At 38.5% G+C, this 24511-nt stretch overlaps 2 protein-coding genes across 6 annotated transcripts in view; both read left to right on the plus strand.

The window, feature by feature from the left end:
• LOC134538967 (E3 ubiquitin-protein ligase MARCHF5) overlaps positions 1–12415 on the plus strand; it is a 43490-nt gene extending 31075 nt beyond the window's left edge. For all 5 annotated transcript variants that reach the window (XM_063380607.1, XM_063380609.1, XM_063380608.1 and 2 more), the window contains exon 8: positions 1112–12415. In XM_063380607.1, the coding sequence (XP_063236677.1) occupies positions 1112–1240 (129 nt within the window). In that variant the 3' untranslated portion in view covers positions 1241–12415. The remainder of the gene's footprint in view (positions 1–1111) is intronic.
• A 7615-nt stretch (positions 12416–20030) lies between these two features.
• LOC134538990 (solute carrier family 2, facilitated glucose transporter member 8-like) lies at positions 20031–23630 on the plus strand. The gene is made up of 3 exons (XM_063380651.1): positions 20031–20130; positions 20623–21011; positions 22620–23630. The coding sequence occupies exons 1-3, from the start codon at positions 20031–20033 to the stop codon at positions 23628–23630; spliced, it is 1500 nt and encodes a 499-aa protein (XP_063236721.1).
• The last annotated feature ends 881 nt before the right edge of the window (positions 23631–24511 follow it).

The following is a 24511-nucleotide window of genomic DNA, read 5'->3' on the forward strand; positions in this document are numbered from 1 at the left end:
AGAAGCTAAGATGTTTTTTTAAATTTTTTTTCTTTCATTTTACTCCTCTCTACTATGGTTTCATATGTATTTCTCTGATTTTCATGTAATTGAATTTTGCGTCCATTTTTCTTCTGCTCATGCGAAGTGTCAAAAAATAAAGTTTCACTGTGTGTTAAAATTTGATTAGAAAAATATTCTATATTCATTGATAATTTGATTTCAATTCAAAATTTCATTAGAATAGAAAAAAAAAATATATTCTTAGAAGCCTTTTGCAAGTCCTAATTAAAGTAACCTCGATAATGCCATTTACTGGGTAAAGCGAATTATGAAGTGACATGTAAGAATTTGCAACTGAATAAAAGCTACCCCTGATATCTGAGATTTCGCCGATTGGGGTTGCCGCGGTCTTTAATAGCTTGGTTGGTCAGGACTCTATTGTGGTTCGTAGTCACAAGTGTGCGTGTTAAGGCCCATCTACAATAGCAATGTCCTAAACTGTGTCCGAAGGACACTCGTCGCTGATTGGTCCACGTGACCCTCTGACGTCACGCGTCAAGTGGGCGAAGGTCCGAACCTGCCTGGTCCGAAGACATTCGTCAATTTGAACTTTTTGTCCCAACCTGCGTACTTCGGACACAGGAAAAGAACAGAACACTCACGATATTTGAATTTCCGGTTCCCGTTTGAAAACGTGGTGCTTGTTTTTGTTATTGAAGGAAATGGAAGGTGTTTCTAGTCACTTATAACGTTATAACTTACATAACTTTCATAAGTTCAATCTCAAACTACAAAGCATCAAAACAATAAACAAAAACATTTGGTTTGGCACATTTACTGCACTCTGGTGACAACTTCAGAAATCAATACATTCGGACATCGGACATCGCAATTGTGGACAGGGCAGTTTTCGGTGAGACAATGTGACGTCACTCACATTCGGATAAGGACACGGACCACGCACAGGTTCGGACTATGCCTAGCCGTGCGTGCTAGTGTGGCGAGGTGCCTAGCCGTGCGTGTCTTGTGCTGCGAGGTGCCTAGCCGTGCGTGTCTTGTGCTGCGAGGTGCCTAGCCGTGCGTGCTAGTGTGGCGAGGTGCCTAGCCGTGCGTGTCTGGTGCTGCGCAGGGCGGCCTGGCGTTCGTGCTGGTGAAGGGCGTGCTCAAGATCTACCACAAGCAGAAGCAGCACGTGCGACAGAGCCGGCGCGTCATCCTGGACCTGAGCGAGTCGGCGCGCGCGGAGCCCGCGCAGTAGCGCGCCTCGCATCTCGCATGTCATTAAAGAGTGTTCCTTAAACAGCAGTGTCTCTTGTTTTGCAGTTCGCGCGCACTCGGTTGCGACACGCCGGTTCACAACTTCCCGGTTGGTTCTGCGGAAATGATTTTTTTTTTTAATTGCGACTTACTGTCTGCTGGCCGACTTTGGATTTACGTTTTAAATTAGAATGTTAGACATTTGAATTGTTTTTGTTGGTGATGCATGTATTATTAACCTGTCCCCAAGACAAAGCCCTAAGAACAGTTAAAACTCACTTTCTTATCACTTGTTTGTTGTGAACTGGTATCTCGTTCACAAGGACAAATTCTCGAGCAGTTATATCTGCACCGTAAATATATACTGATTCGCACAAAAAACTCAGAAAACAGTGAGGGTCTGTAAAATCGAAGGTTTGACTGTATTATCACGCAAATTTATTTTAACTTGGTTTTTTGCTGCTACAAAGGAGTTTTTTTTTAAATGTATATTTACAACTTTGGTATCACAACATTTATACATCAAGCTTGTATTACTTATCATTTATGAATGTTCTGGCTAGTGTCATCTTCCATATTGTTTTTTTTTTTTTACAGATAGTTCTGTAAATTTGTTATGGCTGCATTTGCACATCTTGAGTTCTCAAACACAGGGCTACAAACTATACAATCACGTACAGTAATATCTTGGCAGTTAAAAAAAAATTGGCGAAAAACTTAGTTATATATGCAAGATGTTATCCTACTCCTCCGTATTATCTAGCTACTAGTTAGTAGTTCAATTAACAGCTAGGGGTGACAGAAGACGAAGATCTAAAGTCGATGATCACTTAAATATTTTGCTAGGTTAAGAAAGATCCATAGATGCAACTTCGAGTGATTGAGTGCAGAGGTGCAAATCTATAGGATTTGCAAGGGGGGGGGGGGGCTCTTGCTGCCCAGGTTAGGGTGCTTGTATGTTGTACCCTGCCCATATTTGCCTATACGCATACAATAAGCAGAAAACTTTAAAATGTCCAGAACATTTTCCATTAAACATAGTTTTGACGTTTATTGTTATCAACCCTATTTCACAGCCACGATTTTACAAGCGCAGAAGGGCACTCTCTGTGGGGGCCTTTGTAGTTCCAGGGGGGGGACACCTGCCCCCCCCCCCCCCCTCCACCAGGATCTACGCCCATGCTTGATTGTGTGCTCAGTTAGCATATCCTGATACCACACAGTGAATAAGAGAACTGTAGGAAATGCTTAGCAAGTCAACCAACTGCCCCTGCTTGTAAATAAAAAGCAAAAATTGTAAAAAAAAAATTTTACTAAATGTACACATAATATATAGGGACAAGATTATATGGTGAATTGCAATAAAGCAGAAACCGAAATAACACCATACAACACCAAAATGCAGGTTAATACACCATAAAGCTCCGAAATGCAACAAAAAAATAATGAAATTAATCAGCATATTTAATCAAATATTAACTTGATTACAAAACCATAATCTTTTGAAATATTAGATTAAATGAATATAAATTATTTAGTATGGAGTTAGTGCCAAATTGTGTGTACTATATAGATTGGAAAATATTTTATTTTATATAGTGCGGCTGTTTTAGTTACAATAGTTTCTTGCTGATCCGGACTTGTCAGGACCGGACCCTGTTCTGATCATTGGTAGTCTGGATCAACCGTAATCAACTTTAAAATTATAAAAAAATAATTTTATAGGTAAAAGAAAATTCTTATTGATTAAAAATCAACTTTATTCATTGTAAAGTACTTAAGAAATCTATGTACATATGTATGTACATATAAATCAATACTATATATTGTACACAATTAAAAAGTATAACACAAAGGTTAAAACCATTTACAATTAATTCACTCGAAAAAGTTCGTAATATTTTTTTGTTTTAATGAAGATTGCCATCGATTCGCAGTGCCTCAAGGTCAGTAGCTCGGCAGATGATGTGTCACTTTGCTTCTGAAAGTAAGTAACTCAGCAACCTGTCCAACATTGTAGTCGCTTTGCCACGAGTTGAGCCAGCTGATTCCTCCGTTCCTTGTCATCTTCCGAACTATTACAGTTGCTGCGTTTTGCACTGCACACCTCCGTGATTTCATCTTCACTTAATATTTGATGAGCAATACCGCTGTCACTGTTCATCCATTGGTAAGTCATTCTCCTCCATGTTGGCTCAACCCTCCAACTGTTAAAAACTTGTACAAAATCAAAGCTAGTTGTTGAAGTTGGTTGAGTTTCATCTTGTCCCAGGTTTTCCTGTGAAATGCTTGGCCAAAATATTTTCCAGCTTTTTTTTTTTTTGAAGAATTCTTGGCTTTTTTTTTCTTCCTGCACTTCTGCATCCCAAGTAAATGACAGTGTTCATGGTCAATTTCTTAATATGATCCATTAAGTTATCTGATGGGTCTAAAAGAGACAAGATCAATTTTTTCCTATATGTATTTCTGTTTTATTGCTTCAATCACACCTTGATCCATAGGTTGTATCAAAGCAGTCATGCTTGGTGGTAGAAATTTAAAAAAAAAATTTCATCTCGTAATTTTTTGCTCAGGTGACACGGTGCATTATCAATTAACAACACACCTTTTCTTTGTAGTTTATGTCTCGTAACTTTTTTTTTTGTTATAGAAACAAGTGTTTCAAAAAACCAAGCATTAAAAAAATATTTCCGTCCGTCCATCCATGCCAATTTTTGTGAAGTGTACTGGGCTGGAAGACATTTTATAAGACTTAAGGGCCCTAGGCTTAGTGAATTTGCCTATAACAAAAAGTGGAGTTTTCAAATTGCCAGGAGCATTATTACGGGAAAGCAGTCACTTTTTTTTTTTTTACCTTATGAGTTTATGACCTTTGGTTAAAAAATCCAACTTTGAGGCTAGTTTTTTTTGTAAGCATTTTGTAATTTAATCTTGTTTCATCAGCATTAAAAACTTTACAAGTCTCTTAAGTTTTCATCTTCATATTTAACAAACTTTTCACATTTTACTTTAAAGTCTTTACTTGCACTATTGTCACCTGACAAACTTTCACCACTTACACTAAGTAAACAAACACTGGCAGTAAAAGCAGGGTCACCTTTTAATTTTTCATTGAGTTTGAGCGCAAGCACTTGTAATGTTACATCCGACAGCGGAGTGCCTTGTTCATGTTGTTGGCAAAACCAAATGTGCAAAGCCTCGTCTAAAGTTTTTTTTTTTTAATGTTTTGCTGTTACCCAGACTGTCCTTACTCAACATTTTCGCACAAAGACCTTCAATTTCTTTCCAATTTTTTTTTCTTCCAATCAGAAACAGTTTGTTTTCCCTCTCCTAAATCTTGCGCAATACTAGTTAATTATTCACCCACATCAATACGAAATAGGCTTGGTGTTTTTGATCCATTGTTACAGTCACTTTCTTACGTTGGGTAGCCGTTACATTGCTCTTAATAAGTGCACACAATAAGACACTCGCACTGAATAAAAATAACTGTCACGAGCACCTATCACCAGCACGAGTAACCATCGACTGAAGGGAACAAAACATACAACTTGCAGGAATAGTGAATCACGTTTATGGAAAACAGACGATGAGTGGAAAACCGGCGGTAAGACTTTCTGCAACTGAGGGCCAGCCGACCCTATCTTAGAATTGAATTTCTAATTTTTACATTAGGACATTGGTATATTTTACAAACGGACATATACTTGCTGATTTATTTTTATTGTTCCTAGTAGTTAGACATGCTTGTAACGAATTATTATATTGTAAAAGTGCATCATGTATCAGTCAAAATGACATTGTTTGGTTGAAATAAGTATCATTGAACAAGTGTATGTTGTATTTTTTTTTTTTTTTTTTTTTTAAATTTTGCTATCTATATGAATAAACAAGAGTTTAAAATAAATAAAAACAATAACACAGAAGAAATAGGTATCTTGTTTTAAAATCATAATTGGCCTAAAAATAAAACCATAAAATCTTGTCTCTAGTTTTAAAGCATAATCACTCGTGAAGTACATGAAACTTGAACACGCTACGATTACTGTGTATAACTAAGCATTTCTTTGAATGTTGTAACGCGTCTCCTTGATGAAGAGGCACAGAAAACCCTCACTACCTCCTAACTGGGAGCAGGGCAACATACTGGGTAGTAGGGTAGTTCTTTACTTCACTACCTAACCTACTCCAATAACTAGACAGCAGCGAGGCTGCGGTTAACTTAAAAAAAATAATGCACAAATTTTGTAAAGCACACGGGGATATGAAAGCACAGCATTATATTACAGAACATGATACAGATAAACTAAATTTATGGTAAATGCAAAATGGAACAGTGGCATCTGTTACAATAGAAATGGCTGCAGCCAACATCAATGGTGCAATGTTCTCATAAATATTACCTGAATTTAAAAAAAATTAACTCTCCACAAGGCTGTAATACCTCGAAGGTATCGTAAGGTCAGAAAGTAGTAATATTACTAAATCAGTTATTTGGCAAGGATAATTACAAAAAAACTTTATAGTCCTTAAAAAAATTTAAATCACAAAATGCAATCCCAATACATTTGCATTGCTAATCCTGTCAGGTTATGTCCAAATACACCTTTAAAAAAATGTATCCTAACTCAATACATATATAAATGCCAAAAAAGTTAGGTTAGGCAAAATTGTGAAATAATGGTCTGGAAGCCACCTGCTCCTATTAGAATCTCATCCTGCACTTTATTACACAATCATGCGGTGTTTAGTTCAAAAATGGTCTCAGTGAGCTCAAAAAAAATTTACTAACTCCTGCTATGCTGGGGTCTTGATAAATCAATTTCTTAAGCAGTGTTTTGAGGACCTGTGCTAGATAAAAACCCACAAGTGGTAACACAGTTCAGTACCAAGGCACACCTGGCCCATTTTAACCATAAACTCTTACGCCACATCCCAGCAAGCGGGCAGTTTACACTAGGCGAAAGATTAAGTCTCGTGAAAAGTTCACCACACAGCAGCAAGGCTTTCCTAATCCATCGTATTTACCAGAGGATATTGCGACTCTGAATATAATGTGACCCCAAACTTTTTGATTGAGAGTCTAGGAAAAAGAATGTTTGGAGAGGAGATCACAGTAAATACAAAATTATGGAGAGGAAATTACAGTTAATAGACAAAGTACTTAATTTAAAAAAAAAATAATAAAATATGTAATAAAATTTAAATATTTAAACTTACCGAAGCCAATATAAATTTCAATTCATCACAACACTAAACAATAGTATTTACAATAACACTTATTTTACATAACAGATATATTAACAAGAGTTTGTTATGATGCTGTTAAGAATATTCATTCACTGGCAGTGCAGTGCTGCTTACAGCTACTGCTGACATTGCCTTTTATCTTCATCTTGCCAGCACAGATCATCTTCAGTGTCATTCATGGCACTTCTTAAAGCTGGTTATCCTTCACCAGGCTGTAGAAATACATGTGAGCTGAAGAACTGATGGTTTCTTAATTTTCCCAGTCTGTGTCAGAAAATAGTCACCTGTAAGCAGCCAATCACTATACTGTTGCCGATGGTCGTCCTTAAATGGCTTGTTTACGACAACATCGAGAACTTGCAGCTGGCTTGTCATTCCAGCTGGTTTAACAAACAAGTCTGTGTTAAAAATTATTTATCATGTCGGATGTCCCCGCAACGCATCAAGGACCAACATGCCCCTTTTCTTCCGAAGTCCACCCAGGTGCCGATTCCACACCAGTCGTAACCATTCTTGCATCAAATCACTCGTCACCCAGCCTTTTTCTTGACAACGAATGATTACGTCCGGCGGAAACGCTTCTTTGTGAAGAGTTTTTCGCAGAACACACACAGCGCAAAACGAGAAAAATGATTAAATTTCAGCGCTATGTGATTGGTTTGTGTAAACAACATGATTATTTGTACAGCCAAATTGGAAATGCTGATGAAATGGCAATGTATTTCGACATGCCCAGCAGCAGTACCATTGAAACCAAAAGGTGTTAAGACTGACACAGTACCCAAGACTGGAAATGAGAAGCGAGTCACAGTGATGTTATCTGTTTTGGCAGACTGCAGAAAACTGACACCATTCATCACCTTAAAAAGATTACATTTGTGCTTAGTGATTTAGTTTAATAAACTTTTTAAGGGAGTGTTACATAACCAGCAAAGGAGAATTTGTTCTATTGCAAGTGAGCACACAAATACAATAATTTGGCACGTGTTTGCGTGTTGTAAGCTTCACTGTTGAGTTTACATTAGGCCTCGCAGTGAAATACATGCATACTAATTCCAGGTGGCTCCTAGCATCTTCCTTGCGGTTTGACATGCGAATAGTTGGACTACCGTATCGCTGGTACTGAAACATATTGATGTTTTCGTTGCTCAGTCTGTGATCATTATTTTTGCTTGCACTGTGGATCTTGGGGCTAACACATCTTGCCAGCTGCGTGTAAACTCTTGAGACAGCTAGTTCTTCGGGGCTGTCCGATTACAATACTTACACGTATACCAGTTGCAGTAAGGGTAATGCATGCACAGTATAAATTTAAGGAGTTTTTAACTTTAGTAAGTGACAATATTTATTAGTGATGGATCAAATGATACCTAATTTTCTCGAAACTTAATCTGTGTCTCAAGGGTCCAAAATAATATCATGTACAAGAAATGAAAAATATTAACTATGGTGTAAACATTCATTGAATTAAAAGTTTTATTCATGAACTAAGTTTCCAGAATCAATACATTTTGTAATTTTATTTAATTACTTACATGTTAAAAAAGTAAAATATCTTGGGAACTAGTAATGCTAATGGGATATGTATAGAGAAAAATATTGATCTTATAAACTTTAGAGGTTATCAGTGTTTCTTTTTTTAATTATATTTTCTGTTTTATTTTTCTTTGAAATTTATTCGAATAACTAATCCTTGAAATACTAACGATTTGAGGATTTGATTGGTCCTTCACTAGTATATATGATTGTCAACCAAATGAATTCTGGATCACACAATTTTAAAATAATCTGGTAGGATACACTTTGAAAATTATTGGTGGCATCATAGAAAGAGTGGTACGTGATTGGCAGACCGGCATTGTATGCTTTTCAGCTACTCCAGTAGCCAAAACATACACCAAATGCGTGGTTAGACGTTGATAAGTTACCAAACGTGTCTTCCGTCCTAAATATATGACTTTTGTTTTAATGGTTTTAAATGTTAATTAGTGCACTTATGCTGATGAAATTTTTTGTGCATATTCTCTTTTAAGTATATAAAGGTTTTGTTTGCAACATTTGTGTTGTTTCTCACGTGGCCAGAGCATTTGGATTCGGAAATAGGAACATACTTCTCCTGTTTCGCTTCAGTACATGCCAGCATCGCTGCGTGAAGTCTGAACAAGGGAATGGTCTGATACTATCGTCAAGCAGATGAGCACAACTCGGACAAAATATTGTCATTAATTTATGCCTGTCTGGTTAAGTATGCATGGTTTTATGGTGCCAACATGATGTGCAATGTTGACTACAGTTTCGGTGTTTTTTGTTGTTTTAAATTTGTTGGCACAAAAGAAATGGACTGTTGTGTAGGTAGTGTGACACGGTGTTTCAGCCAAGCTATTATTTCTGAGTCTAATATTTTGTAAAGGTGAGGTATTTGTTGATTATCTGTTGAATTGCTTATGACAGTTGGCATGTCACGTGTAGGCTACCTGTAGTGACCAATTTCTGTTTATAAGTAATTTTGTGAACTCTCAATCCAAGGTTCTTGAAAGGAAAAAAAAAAAAAAAAAAAAAAAACACTCACCATTTTGGTGCTAAATGATTAAAGTACCTACTTTTTTTTTACCAAACTGTAAAAAATGGCATAGGGATCTAAAATATATATACATACTTTAAAGTGGAATTCTTTAAAGTGAGGTACTTCATAATGAGGTTTCACTGTAGCTGTAAAACAAATGGAAACATTCCTTACAACATTTTTGGTGCTTTGTTAGTTTTATGAGTCTTCATTAGATTTCTTGTAATTGCATTGCAGTTAAATTTTAAAATTCACTACAGTTAACTAAACATAACTATAACTTAGCTAGCATTAACATCTTTAAAAGGATTTGTAAAATAGGAAATATGTTTGTAAATTCTACAATACTATTGTGCATATTGTTCAATTAATAATGACTGGTGTATTTGTAAAAGGCTTTTGTTTCCCCTGTAAATTTCACGTGTAAATAAAACTGTGTGTAAAAAAAAATTGTTGTGGGCTGATGAAGCTTGTACAGATGACAAAAAATTGTTTTATTTGTCATGTACATACATATATTAATATTTTTATAGTGTTATATTTCATGACTTTAATAACGGGTATCTGATATTTGTTTCATCTTTGAAGTGTTTGCATTTTCTGATGGGGAAAAATTTGTGTTTCATAATTGTTTTCCAATGTAGTGTCGTAAGTATGAAATTATTCATTAAATTGTACAACAGTGTTAGTAATTTAGATATATTTTTAAACAAACTTTATGTTGTTTTTGAAATTTATCTTCACATGTCGATAGTACGGTTGACATCTACCGTGTGTGTAAATGTTGCAAAGGAAAAAAAAAATAAATAAATACTTGGTCACTGAAACTATGAAAAAATTTGTTGTAGATATTGTGGACCATACAGACACCAACACATTCCTGTGTCGTGATCTATTGCCTGTTGGAGATTGTTAGTTAAGTTATGGTTGGTCTACAAAAGTGTGGCTTTTCTTATCGCCATTAAATGTAACACAGACTCAGTGTCCCAAGGTGTTGCTGTTGGATGTGAAAATTTATTGTCAGTATAAATACTTTCACCTGAGATCAGCTCAGCAGCGTTAATTTCCATTCCTCCAACTCAGATGTTCTTCTGATAGGTAGGTTTTTTATAACTAAGGAATTGTCAGGATGTCCACTTGCTGGAAAGTGTAGGAAAAGTCAGGGACTTTACTTGGAATCCTGAAAAAGTCATGCAAATTTCTTAGTGGAGTAATTTTAGAGGAAAATTTCATGCTCCAATCTGCTATCACCCAGATGGTGTTTTAATGCATAGTCATAGACACTATAAAATGGCATGTGCAAGTATCTGTTGAATTTTAATTTTAGTTGTGTAGTTTTTGGCCAGCTGTGGGAACGCTGGAGGCTGCATTTTCATTATTTCAGAAAATCAATAACTCAAAATAAATTATTTTAAAAAATATGTAGGGAAATGTGAAATTTTGGACATGGAAAGTCAGGAACATTTTATTACAGATTTTATTTAATTTTAAGAACACCCTGAGACAGATTATTATTCTGCAATATATTAATTTCATAAAATTTTAGAAGCGAAAAACATACAAACATTGGTGAGCTTGGAAATTGCCATGTGTTGTGCAAGATCAAATTTTTTGGGGTTTATGGTTTTGTTGTAAAATATGTACGAATGCTGTTCATTACAATTTAAATGATAACCTGCCAAAAACATAAAGTAACTGGCCTTAAACTGTGCATGCTTACAGCATGTAGTTTAGCGGCTGTTTGTGGAAAAATAAGTTCCTTATTCAATGTGTTGGCAACAGTGTGATGATTGGATTTTACAGTTTCTTAACTCGGTTACTTATTATGAGTACATCTGAGTTAGATTTTTGTATTGGTAACATACTGTCGCAGTTGTGTTATGAATGCATAGAGGTGTGTCCACTTTAGGTTAAGGGTAGATTTTATGATTGCTCCTATTTAAAAAAGACCAGATTGATTGGTTTTAATGTTATTTTGATTTCAGTTTTGAATTGTATGGTTGTGGTGCATTTTGTTTGACATATTTTTATAATTACTGTCTCTTAGTGTATAACAAAAAATTTTTTTTTCCGATACCAGGCTAGCTGTATTTTTTGCAAGACATGTTTAATACTCATCTGAGGAATATTTACTGAAAGCAAAAAAAAAAAATTGCAATTAATCATCTGTTGTTTGATGGATGCACCAGTCATTTAAACATTTTTTAAAGTTGGATAGCATACATATGTATATACATACATACATACAAATTTTCAGTTCAAGGATAACATTTGTGTTATGTCTTATTTATTTGAAAATTTTTTACTGTATATGTTGCAATGATAAATAGTAATCTTTCCAGCTTTATTCTCTCACAACTCTGTCAAATTTGTCCCTTTATTTTGACTACTTAAATGCACACACACCTTGGGGTTTTCTTGCAGGGCAACTGATGACTATTTATGTGTTCATTTTAATTTTGGTTTTGTACACATGTCTAAAATGTAAAGATGGGTCAAATCCTATTTTTACTCAAATCCGAATCTCAAATTTGTTTCTCAAGACAGTTTAGAATCAAAATCTAGATCTCAAGAGTCAGAAATAAAATAATGTATGAACAAAAAAAATATATAGAAATTTAAGTTTTTAAGAGACATTAAACCCGTAAAAAAATATAATATGTTTAGGATGTAAATAGTTTCTTTTTGTATAAAATTGTTTTGAAAGTGCTAAACAAAATCTCCAGAGCATTGTAACTGGTGGCATAGAAAAACATTTTTTTAAATAGGTTCTGTAGGAATAAATAACGTACTCCTTGTCAATTTCACAGGAGCTAGCATTTGCAGTTTTAACTTTTCCATGCTCAAAATTTTTTTAAAAACCATTTTTCCTGAATATCAAATATTTCAAATACATACCTACTAAATATTTCATGGTTTTTGAGGATTTGATTGGCTCATCTCTATTAAAAAGGCAGTACCTAATAGTTATAGCTGGTTTATGCTTGTTTGTTTAAAAAAATAATCTTGGGAGTATTTGCTCATGTCACACATTGCTTAGGCAAACATATCTTGTCTTGTTCGTAACCTCAGATCTCCGATATACGTAAGAAGAAAGGAGGCAGGTATGGACTGTGGTCTTGTTTTTGTTTTTTTGGTTGGTTGTACGTATAATTTTCTCTTGTTTTTTCTGCCATGTTCCCACAGGTGTATAAATATATTTATGTTATTAAAATGTGATTTGTTGTTTTGCAAAGTGTGTGAAATGGTTTTGTGTGTCTGAAATTTTTTTTTATAGAAAGACTAGTTTTTTTTTTCTTCTGAAATTTACCTACTTGACTAGCATGTTGTAATTAATAGGAAATAAAGAATTCACAATTATTATACTCAGAATTTTTATTAGCCCTGTATACTTAGCCAATATTAAGGGCAAGCTTCAAGGTCATGGTTGTGAATCATGGTCGCTAGGTAGTGCTCGGAGATATGACTGAGACAGGGGATGAGTCAAAGGTATTGTTCTGAGGGAAGAGGGCACCGGCATGACCATGTGGTCATCCAGTGTTGCAAACTCTGGCCCATTGAAGAAAGTAGGTGTATGCCTAGCTAGGAGTTCCAAATGACCGTATTCCAAAATGGGGGCCTTATAGTCACTGTTTAACAAGATTTGAAAAGAATGTAGATTCTTCCCGGCGACCAACAGCGCCAAAATTACTGGCTGTTAACTGCACACATCTCATTTTGTGCGATAGTTCACCATCAGCTTGCAATTTTTGTTCATTCATGATAGTACTTTGTTTGAATTAAGTGACTTGCAGTGATGCTATATAATTTTCACACTTATTTAATAGTACGTTTTCAGGTAGATCACATCCATGTCCGTCAGAGACTTGCTCTGATGAGGTTCCACAGTCAGCATCTGGTTTTGTCGACTGGAGTTTGTTCTGTTTACGTTTCAACCAACAATCTTCTTGGTAAGCCAGTTTACGCCGAATTGTGCCATGTCAGATATTTTTACGAATTTTTTTTTGTGTTTATCTGAAATATTTGTTTTGAAAGGACTCTTCTCCCAAGCTAACATTTCTAGAATCTTCGTCCTGCGATGTAACATTGATATTGGAAAGAGCCTTGTTATGTGTAATTTCTTCTTTTGCCCCCACTAAATTTGGCAACTAGTGTGCTGATACTCCTATCCAACTTATTATTGTTGAGATAGCTATGCTTATTCAGATTAAAAACAATACAACACAGATAAATAGATTATGTGTGTGCTAGGTAGGCCAATGTACTAAAATTATAACTATCACATATACAGAGTAAACAACATATTATTAAAATTGGTATTGTTTTTAAAATGAACATACTATTAAATGCACAGATTGTGTAGTTGCAAAATATCAATACTTTTTACTGTACAAGTATGTTAATTTACTGTTTCTCTCTTAAATTGGTTTGTTTTAAAGATAATTCAAACAGTAATAAATTTATAATAAAATATTTAAAATACAAAAACAAACAATAAGAACTTTTACGACTTAATTACTGTTGTTTAGGTAAAATTCGGGGTAAATATGTAGTTGGGCGGTATTTGCGAAAAAAATTGTTAAAAATCCGAAAATACCTTTATTTTATGCTCTTCAACGTCCTCTTTTCATTAAAAGTGGCGGAGGTAAGAAATTCCAAATACTTTAGGGGATATAGAATTTTTAAATTTCATCATATGTAGTTGAGCAGTATTTGCGAAAAAAAATGTTAAAAATCCGAAAATACCTTTATTATATCTTCCTCTTTTCATTAAAAGCAGCGGAGATAAGAAATTCCAAATACTTAAGGAGATATCGAATTTTTAAATTTCATCACAATACCAGTGCCGTGATGTGGCGGTTAACATTGTTTCTTGTTTACGTACGAGATACGAGTATCTACTTTTTTTATTGGATAATGATGTCACGTGATTGTTCGTGATAGGCCAGAATTCAAACGAACCAATACGTGATTATTTAGTTCATTTATTGTTTAAAACGGTGTTTAATTACCGCCTCCAATTTAGGTGAGTTTTTAACGTTTCTAATTTTAAAGTCTTATTTATTTTGATATTGTTGCGCAAGTAATAACAAAAAAAATTTACGTGAGTTGTTACTGTGCATCCTTTGTTACGGGTTTGTTAGGTAAGGTCAGTTACATTATAAATAATTTAAAACTAAAGAATAATTAATATTAATTCACATTATTTTTAATGTCGGCTTAGTTTGAAAGTATTAATAATGTAACTGACCTGACCTAATCAACCATTTTATTAATTACGCATTGACGATTCACGTATTCACGAACACACGGCGAAATAACAAAATGGCGTCGCTCGAATGGTTCCACACGTCTTGTATTGCAAAATTAAAAAATTCGATATCTCCTAAAGTATTTGGAATTTCTTATCTCCGCCGCTTTTAGTGAAAAGAGGAAGTTTAAGAGCATATAATAAAGGTATTTTCGGATTTTTAACATTTTTTTTTCGCAAATACCGCTCAACTACATATGATGAAATTTAATAATTCAATATCTCCTAAAGTATTTGGAATTTCTTACCTCCGCCACTTTTAATGAAAAGAGGACGTCGAAGAGCATAAAATAAAGGTATTTTCGTATTATTAACATTTTTTTCGCAAATACCGCCCAACTACATATTTACCAAATTCGGATGATACTTCGGAAACATGTATAGTAACAAAAGTTATTTCAGTGTACATAGTTTAAAGGCCTCATATGTTTAGCACAACACTTATTATGTCTTTACAGATGTAGTAAGGTTCGCTGTGGCTAGCTTAGTGGTAGCAAAACAGGACCACTGATTCTATGAGAATCTATCGCATACAAATAGTATCAAAGAGTTCATTAAATAACTTGTTAACGTGTGTGGAAATACGACCGATAGTTTACATAACTTAAAATCAGTGTTTTTTAATTCGCATTAAACATATAACATGTAATTCTGCTTATCAAAAATAGTGTTCAGTCTGTGAGGAATAGATAAGCAGAACAATGTACTCACGTAAACACTGCTCACTTGGATACCTGGATGAAAATAACACAATATTTTATATCAACACACTAATTATAACACACTTCGTTATTGTTGTAGACCGTCAATTTACTTTACACTTAAATTCAATGGTCTTGACACTACGTAACTAAGTCCAGTTACACCATTTTAGACACTATTACATTCTATTTCAGTTCATTTAAAATGTACTAAAATTTGTAATACAGGTACCTGATTGGCTGGAGGGCCGTGTATAAAAACAGTTTTCTAGATATCAATAATAGAACAGAAACTGGTAAATAAAGTGGTTTAATGTGAGAAGACATAAATTTAAATTATATACACACTGAAAGTATCATATTTCATAAAATAAAAATGTTTTAGTTTTAGAAACAATGTGCATAGAGCTCAGAGGGTTGTAGATACTGCTAAAATTAAAGTACGCATTAAGTACTGTTTATAATGCGAAGAGATGGAGGATGTCAAAAACAAAAGTTATTAAATATCATCTGTGATACACTGTTTTTAGCACACTAGGCTCATATAGAATTCTGCCGAAATTAATATTTTTTTTTCTTCGAGCCGTTCAGCCTTTGCGACGAGCCTCATTTGAATTTGTGTTTGTTCAAAAATTCCATATGCATGAAGAACTTGTTCAATGTTAATTGTTTCTCGGCATTTGAAATAGTTATCAAAAAAGATAAAAGGGGCAATTCCATAAGTACTTCACGAGTTCTTACACACCTTTTTTTTTTTACCCCTACAGTTTAGAATGGCGAATCTTGTTGCGGTTGTAAGACGAGGAATCGCCGGTTTCAGCAGCATGCTTGCTTCATGGGAGAAAGTCTTGTCTACTACGAGAGTGTGCAGATGTTCGGAGTAATTTTTGACACAGCTATTAGCACAATCCATTTTAAAAAAACTGTACCCGTAAGGATCTTTTTTCATTATACTCGCATACACACTTGAGTCGCCATACCTAACGAAATACTTGTAATTTAATCCCTGTATTTCTACACTTTGGCAGAATCTTTCAACAATAACATATTATTTCATACCTGTGGATGATCTTGTTCTATCCCAATTTTTGTAACATTAATGTTGTATAGCTTCATTCTATTCTGCAATGGCTCGTTCATAAATACATCATAATTTATTCCTGACGCCCATAAATATATATATATATATATATATATATATATATATATATACATATATATATATATATATATATATATCGGAGAGCAGATGAACTGAATTATTTGTATTTGAAAGACATACATGTGTATGGCCTAATATTTAAAAACCGTTTTGCGATGTAATAAAAAAGGAAACGACTTCAAATATATCTATTTATTTACCATCTAAGTTGAATTACAAATACATTTGGAATAGTGGAATTAAAAATGGTGGCGATACGAGGTGTTTGTCGGGAAAGGTTGTGGTTTGGTTGATTTGAAAAAAAAAGTGGATGGGGAGGGGCGCCAAGATTTGTTCTTGGAAATATTTTTAAAATAAAGGAAGCCGCTTCTTACGCAGTTCCGTCAGCGAACTCGTTGGTCTGGCCTGAGCGAACAGAAGCAGCATCGTGTGAATTGCTCTGTGTGGGAGAATGACAGGAGCTGGATAGCGAAGCGAGGAGCAGGAGGAGGGGGGGTGTTTGCTGCGGTGTCAGGCTGGGCGATGCGCCATTGTCGTTTAGCGCTATTTGTGCGCGGGCGCTAACCGTCGCGACCACTCTCGGCCCGCAGCCTCCGAGGTCCGCTCCTCTGCGACTCCAGGTGAGATCTCTTCTAACCCAACCTCGCTCAGATCCTGCCCGCGCCTCACGTCACACACCCCCGGAACCATCTTCGCAGCAACATTGCTTGTCATTTAACATGTAGTGAATTGCCTTATCTAAGTTTTTTCTACATTAATAGTTTTGAGCATGGGTGGGGAATGGAACAAGCACCCCCATTCCTAGAATTTGTAAGCCCCTCCCAAGGAGAGGGGTGGAATCGGGTTTGATGTCACAAAACTATGTCGTAAGGAATACTTTCTGTACATCTTAAAGTTTTCTGCTTATTGTATGCATGAAGGCCAGTACACAACATACAAGCACCGTATCGAGAGATGATGTTACGGTTAGCCCCACGCACACAACTCTCGTGCTTCGCGGCCCCTCTTGAGGATTCTACATGTTTGCGCCCCTGAGCTTGAGTACATCTTCAATTTTCAAGTGTATTCCAGATCTGTACATATGTTCGTGTTTAAACTAACGTTAACTTGTTTTTTATTTGAGTTATTCTGTCAGTGGGGACGATTTATTGAAAACATTTTTTTATGCGCATACACTGGTTTGTTCGCTGTATGTCGTAGAGACACCACAAGAAAGGACAGTCTGGTTTTGCCGGACGACGCGTACAGATGCCAGTTCTCGAAACGTCGCCACTGTTGCGTCTTGTGAAGCCTACTGTGTTCGTATTTGCCGTCGTCGTTACATTGTCCAGAATATAGGTTTAGTTTCATCACGGCGTTCGCCTGTGTCTCTTTTTTTTTCGTGTTGTTTTCCAGGGTTGTTGTCTGTATTTTATGTTTTTGTTACAACTGTCATTGTTATCAGCCCACTGATCGTCATGATATTTTTTCCCCCCACCAATTCCTTCCACGGAATTCTGTGCTGTCTATAAATTTGACATCGTCTGTTTTTGACTTGTTTTTCTGTATGTTTGTGTAGGCCTAGTCAAATTTTTTTGTCCAGTCTTGTGGTTTCTCTAAGTCACGTTGTGAAGCCAGCAGTTGCATATGTCCATAAAGTTGTTTAAAATCAGAAATAGTTTTAATCAATTCATCATCGTACACATTTTATTTGTGGTTAAAAAAAAGTCCTATTATCTATAGCATTACAGTAAAATAATACTTTAGTAAGTTTTACACAACTATGATTAGGAATTAGGAGAAAATCTGAAAGTTATTCAGGAATTTTGAGGTGGGGAGGGACTGCAGGCCACTATCCGCCTCTTTTTCTCTGGATCCATCAGAGGGACTGCGAAGGAGGTAGTCAAACTTGGGACTTGCAGCTTGTCAGTTATTGCGACTGCCAGGCAGAATGGTTTTGATGGGGAAATGGGAATACCCCAAGACAACCAATCAGCCGATGGCAATGTCCGCTATGTTTTGCACTTGCAAAGCTATGGGGTTAGACATCTCTGAACATTCCCCCAACCCAGACAGCTAACTAGGCTTGAAACAAGCTGAAATCAAGCTTGCCATGGTAAGTGTACCAGCTTGGGTCAAGCTTGATCCAAGCTAACTATTTTACACATGACAAGCTTGCAGAAATCCTGCATGCTAAGTGGGAAGGACAGTCGCAAGGTCGTCACAAATTAATTCAACAACTTTTTTGATATTCCAATTTCTTTATCATTTATTACTGAAACTTTAATAACATAGTATTATTTAATTAGATGAAATGTGTGAAGTTGGTAATGATAGACTAAAGCAAATATTTTTACCTTAAAACATAGGGGGTTGAGAATTTAATTAACTTTTAAGAATGTCAAATGTAATCATATGTAGAGTGAGCAAGGGTGTTCTGGACATATTTTTAGATCCACATAAAAAGGTTACCTTCAGGCATGCTCCTTACACAGCCATTCCCTTCACATAGTTCTTATAATGCATTTGGAGAATGTCCTTTTCCATCAAAATGATCTATCCCCCCTTCTCCATCACATTACGGTTACGAAGTTCACAGAAGGGTGCCGATAGTATCGTCTGCAGTTGTCAGCCAGGCTGTATGACACAATTGCCGCCATCTTAGTTCTAAAGTTAGCTGGTATCACAACAATTACTTAAATTTTTTTCATATATTTATAAAATCCTGCTTGTGGTGTTCTGGATTCGAACCATGATTACAGTCAATAATCTCAAAGTTTAAAAGCAAGCCTGCTACATATCCAAACAAATGTACATTTGAAAAGTAAGTAATTTAATAAGGTGCACAGAAAATAAAAAACAATTAACTGTGATTTATTTTTAAAAATATGTTAGGCCCATGGAAAGCCATATTGAATACTGATAACTAGGGGCTTGCTAAACTAGCTGGTAGTGGGCGCCACCTTGATTGCAGTATTTATTACTAAGTGTTGTCTATGCTGTATAATGTCATATCAAACATTTATTTTAGTTCCAACAGTTGCTGCAAAGTAATGCAATCATATTACTACCCTAGATTTTGTATTACAAAATGTAGGATTAGGAAAGCAGAAATGTAAGTTATGTGATGTATTTTCTGTGACCAGGCTTATGCAACCTATGAGTGAACTTTGGAACTAAGATGGTCATACAATATAGCCGACAATTGCAGACGATTCTAGCAGCAACTACCAATGAACTTCAAAACCTTGATGAGAAGGGGTGATTGGTCCTAAGGTATTATGGGAGGGGAAGGAGTGTGGCAAAACTGGATCATGTTGATATGGAAGGTTATTCTCGGCACACATCATAAGAATTTTTATGAGGGGAGGGGGTGGGAAGCATTTATCCTTTTGAGGTGGATCCATAAAGAGGTTCAGAATGCTCCCGCTTCCCCTATTTTCATATTATTAATACAATTTTAAGACTAGGATATCATGGATTGTTTATTGTTTTTGACTAATATATATTACCATTTATTTTAAGTTTTCTTGGATAAATATAGTCTCATCTTTGCACATATACATATTTAAGTATGTAACATGATTTATTTGTAATAATTGTTCCTTGCATACATGTGTTACTAAATACACCACATACACAATGCGAGCCAGATATATAGTCAAGTTTATAGTATTCTCATGTAGCGGACGAGTGGGGATTGACGGACCGAAACACTGGATTTGTATCATCCAACAAGTGTTTGGAATTTCAGGAAATGAATTGAAGACTACTCTCGCAACTGTTGTGGCTTGTGCAGGGAGCAACCCTAGCAGTACAGCGACCATGGCCGGGGGCGGCATGGTCGACAAGGTGGTGGCGAGCGGTGGGGGAGGAGGGTGGCGGCGTGAGGCTCGCTGGAGGAAGCTGCTCGCCGGGTTCCTGGGTACGTACCGCTCTGGCAATGTGCATTCCTCAAGGTCACTGCATGGGTAGTCACACTAAAACCTGGTTCACCATCGGAAATGAAATATATTACATGTATACATAATATATGTATTCAAAATGGAAGTAGGCTTGTATTTTTAAAATATTTTATTACAGCTTAACTTCTCGTCGACAGCGAAGTCATCAGAAACAGAGACACCCAAGAGGAGAGATAGGGGCCGAAAGTGGCCATTTTGGTTTCAACAATTTTTATAAAAAAAAATATTTTATTTTTTAATACTGAAAATTCGCCTTCGTTAAGACCATATTATTAAAGTTTAACACCGTATCTCCTTGGCACTAGTTAAGTTCGTGTCCCAAACTATCAGTGCCGCCTTCCGCTGTCGGAGCACACCCTGTGACTCACAGCCAGCCGGGCTGGGCACGGTGGGGGGAGCCGCTCCCATACAGCATGTGATCTCAGCCAGTCACATACAGGGTGTGCTTGCAGCCAGCTTGCAGGCGCTGGCAGCTGGCCTTGTGGTCGGCTGGGACTGGGTGGACGGCGAGGACGACTCCTGGCTACCCTCGGTGGCTGGGCTGGGCACAGTGGTGGGAGCCGCTCCCATACAGCATGTGCTCTCAGTCAGTCACATACAGGGTGTGCTTGCAGCCAGCCTGCAGGCGCTGGCAGCTGGCCTCGTGGTCGGCTGGGACTGGGTGGACGGCGAGGACGACTCCTGGCTACCCTCGGTGGCTGGGCTGGGCACGGTGGTGGGAGCCGCTCCGGCGGGCTGGCTCGCCGACATGCTGGGTCGCAGGACGGTGCTGCTTGCATCGGCACTTCCTGGTGTCACCGGCTGGACGTTGGTCGCTGCGGCGGGGCAGGCCCCGAGGACGGTGAGCATGCTTTGGAACACAACGACGGACCGCTGGAGTATCATCTCTGCCTGGCCCGTTGGTCATGCAGTGGACATATTTCCGCAGCTATGGCTTGTGGCACAAACTAGTTTCCGGGACATAATCATCATCATCATCATCATCATCATCATCATCATCATCACCACCATCATCATTATTTTGGTCATGTGCCATTTCTAGTTTGCACTGAATGGCAATCATTGCCACCAATTAAATTTATGCCCTTCTATTTCCGACTATTCTGCATATAATATTTGGACTACTGATCAAATTGATTTATAAACATCCCTGGAATTCAACATTTATTGCAGAAACATTATGTTTAACTACACCAACTGATTCCTTTGGTTTGGAAATTTTGCTTTGGTTTTTTACACTTTGTTCTTTTCTCGGAACAGCTGTTTGGATGAGTGACAACTTTTAATACATAAAAATCTGTCTTTCAAAGGACACAATTAGCCAAATAGCTTGTACACTTTCTTGAATTGACGTGATGATTTGCTTACAATTAAAAAGGACCGCCAGTATCCGCATGTGCATAGATCGCGAAAGGGGTGTGGTTAAAATGTATTCTGGTCAAAACGGTATGTTAAGAATGGCAAAAGTAAGAACGAGTGAAAAATGAAACCACCCCACATTCAAACTTAATCTATTGTCATTGAAAACTGTTGAAAAGGTATAACAATGATATAATAATGTTAAATTTGCAAATATAAAATAGTTGTATCAGGTTTGTGGAATGTTCAGTGTCTGTGTTTGGGTCTTCTTGGTGTGTTATAATGGGCCTTTGTGGAATTCATTTTTTGTTTTATTCGTGAAGAACAAAAGGCTACAGTGTAACTGGTCTCGAGTTAAAATCTCTCTTTTATTTCACATTTACAGGTATATTTCCGTGTTCCCCGAACAGATAATATTATTGTGTACCGCCAAAATATCCTCAAATAAAATTATTTTTCTTAAATAATAAATAAGACTTTGTAAAATGTTTCAAGACTTCTATTCGCTTCGTTGAACTTGTAATAAAATTTCGACTGCTCGCTATGCACGTGAACTAAAAAGCTATTCTTAAACTCGGAGGCTGCAGCCAAGACTAGTGGCAGGGATAATGGTTTATCACAGAGAAGACTTGACTGCTTGCTATGCTTCAAAACACTTAGTGTATCTATACATGTACCTATGGCGAAAGAAGTCTATATAGCTTTTAAAAAAATCCCAGTGAGAACACAGCCGTAACATTAAAGATCGTTTATGATTAGTCTGAAAATAACTACATCATCTAAAAAAAATATTATGGCAGCCAAAACATTACATACAAAGAAGTTACATAGTGACCTAAAATATTTTGGCGTTCGTTAATTCATCATCTCACACCGTGGTTAGTTGCTATTATTTCAGGGTTCCTCCTTTTTTTTTATTAGAGAAATTGTAGTTGTTTAAATTCTAAATTCTTTTATGTGAGAAAAACATATTTAAGAGATAATTAAATATTTAATTAGTGGTTTATGGGCATAGCAAGCTGTTATTCGTGTGCATCACGTAAGCACAATGGCTCGCAGTAGGCCAGTGGGATGGCTGCTGTTCTTGCAGAGGGAGCTGCTCTACGCCGGGCGGTTCGTGAGCGGCCTGTCGACGGGTGTCTGCAGTGTGGCGCTCGCCATGTACAACTGCGAGGCGGCGTGCGGCGGCCCCCGGGGCTCCGTGGGCAGCCTGCAGTTCCTGCTCTACATAGCGGGCATCGCCGCGGCGCGCGCCCTCACCGCCTTCGCGCCGCCCCTCTGGCTGCCCGCCGTCGCTGCAGCCTCGCACGCGGGGGCGGCGCTGGCCCTCGCCTGGGTGCCCGAGTCACCGCTGCACCTGGTGCGCCGGGGCCACGTGGCGGCGGCCGAGGCGGCGCTGGCGCGGCTGGGGGCGGCAGACCCCGCGCGCGCCGCCAGGCGGCTGGGGGACCTGGTCGCGGACCGGCCCACGGCCGCACGCCTCCTCAGGGTCGGCGTGGTCGCAGTGGGGCTGATGATGTTCCGGCAGCTGGTGGGCGCGCGGGCCGTGGCGGCGCTGTCTCGCGCCGTGTTCCCGCCGCACTGGCTGGCGGGCTGTCCCCCGGCCCTCGCCCTCGCCCTCACCGGCGTGCTGGGCGCGCTGCTGCCCGCGCTCTGCGGCGACGCCGTGGGCCGCAAGATGCTGATGATGTCCTCGGGCGCCGCCATGGCCGTGTGCCACCTGTCGCTGTCGGTGTTCCTCTTCGTGCGCGGCGCCCACCCGGGGCAGGACCTCGCCGCCGTGGCCTGGCTGCCCGTCGCCTCGGCTCTCGCCCACGCCGCGGCCTTCGGCGCCGGCTTCGGCGCGCTGCCCTGGCTCGTCGTGTCCGAGGTGGCGCCGCCCGCCGGCAAGGGCCACCTGCTGTCCCTGGCTGCGTGCGCCAACCACGTGCTGGCGCTCATGTTCTCGCGCGCCTTCTACGGCTCGCCGGGGTCCGTGCACCACCCCGTGCTGTCCCTCATGTTCTGCTGCTCCTGCTGCCTCGGCATGCTGTTCGTCGTGCTGTACGTGCCCGAGACCAAGAGGAGGTCCTTGAAGGAGGTGCAGGACTTGCTCAAGTGACCTCGCACCCCGTGTCACACCCGGTCCTTTTGATGGAGACCAAGAGGTGGTCCTTGAAGGAGATCAGGACTTGCTCAAGTGACCTCGCACCCCGTGTCACACCTGGTTCTTTTGATGGAGACCAACAGTAGGTCCTTGGAGGAGGTGCAGGACTTGCTCAAGTGACCTCGCACCCCGTGTCACACCTGGTTCTTTTGATGGAGACCAACAGGAGGTCCTTGGAGGAGGTGCAGGACTTGCTCAAGTGACCTCGCAGCCCGTGTCACACCCGGTCCTTTTGATGGAGACCAAGAGGTGGTCCTTGAAGGAGGTGCAGGACCTGCTAAAGTGACCTCGCACCCCGTGTCACACCCGGTCCTTTTGATGGAGACCAAGAGTAGGTCCTTGAAGGAGGTGCAGGACTTGCTCAAGTGACCTCGCACCCCGTGTCACACCTGGTTCTTTTGATGGAGACCAACAGGAGGTCCTTGGAGGAGGTGCAGGACCTGCTCAAGTGACCTCGCACCCAGTGTCACACCTGGTCCTTTTGATGGAGACCAAGAGGAGGTCCTTGAAGGAGGTGCAGGACCTGCTAAAGTGACCTCGCACACCGCATCACACCTGGTGCTGTCGCTCTCATGCTTGCTGTCTCTCTGTGTCATCGTCGTGACGAGCAGAAGTCTCTGGAGGTTCAAAACTTGCCCAAGTGTCTTCACCACTTTGGTTCAAAAACTGTTTGCCTACAAATGGACTTTAAATGTCGGCAAATATCACAGCTTTTACATACGACTTGTAATTGTGTGTACATACGATGGTATTAAAATCTTAGCGCTAAATATGGACATGGGTTGATTAATATATCAACCAAGATGATATTCTCTAATATTTTAATGAACAAATAT

This window comes from Bacillus rossius, chromosome 14 (assembly GCF_032445375.1).
Source record: "Bacillus rossius redtenbacheri isolate Brsri chromosome 14, Brsri_v3, whole genome shotgun sequence".
Classification (NCBI taxonomy): Eukaryota; Metazoa; Arthropoda; class Insecta; order Phasmatodea; family Bacillidae; genus Bacillus; species Bacillus rossius.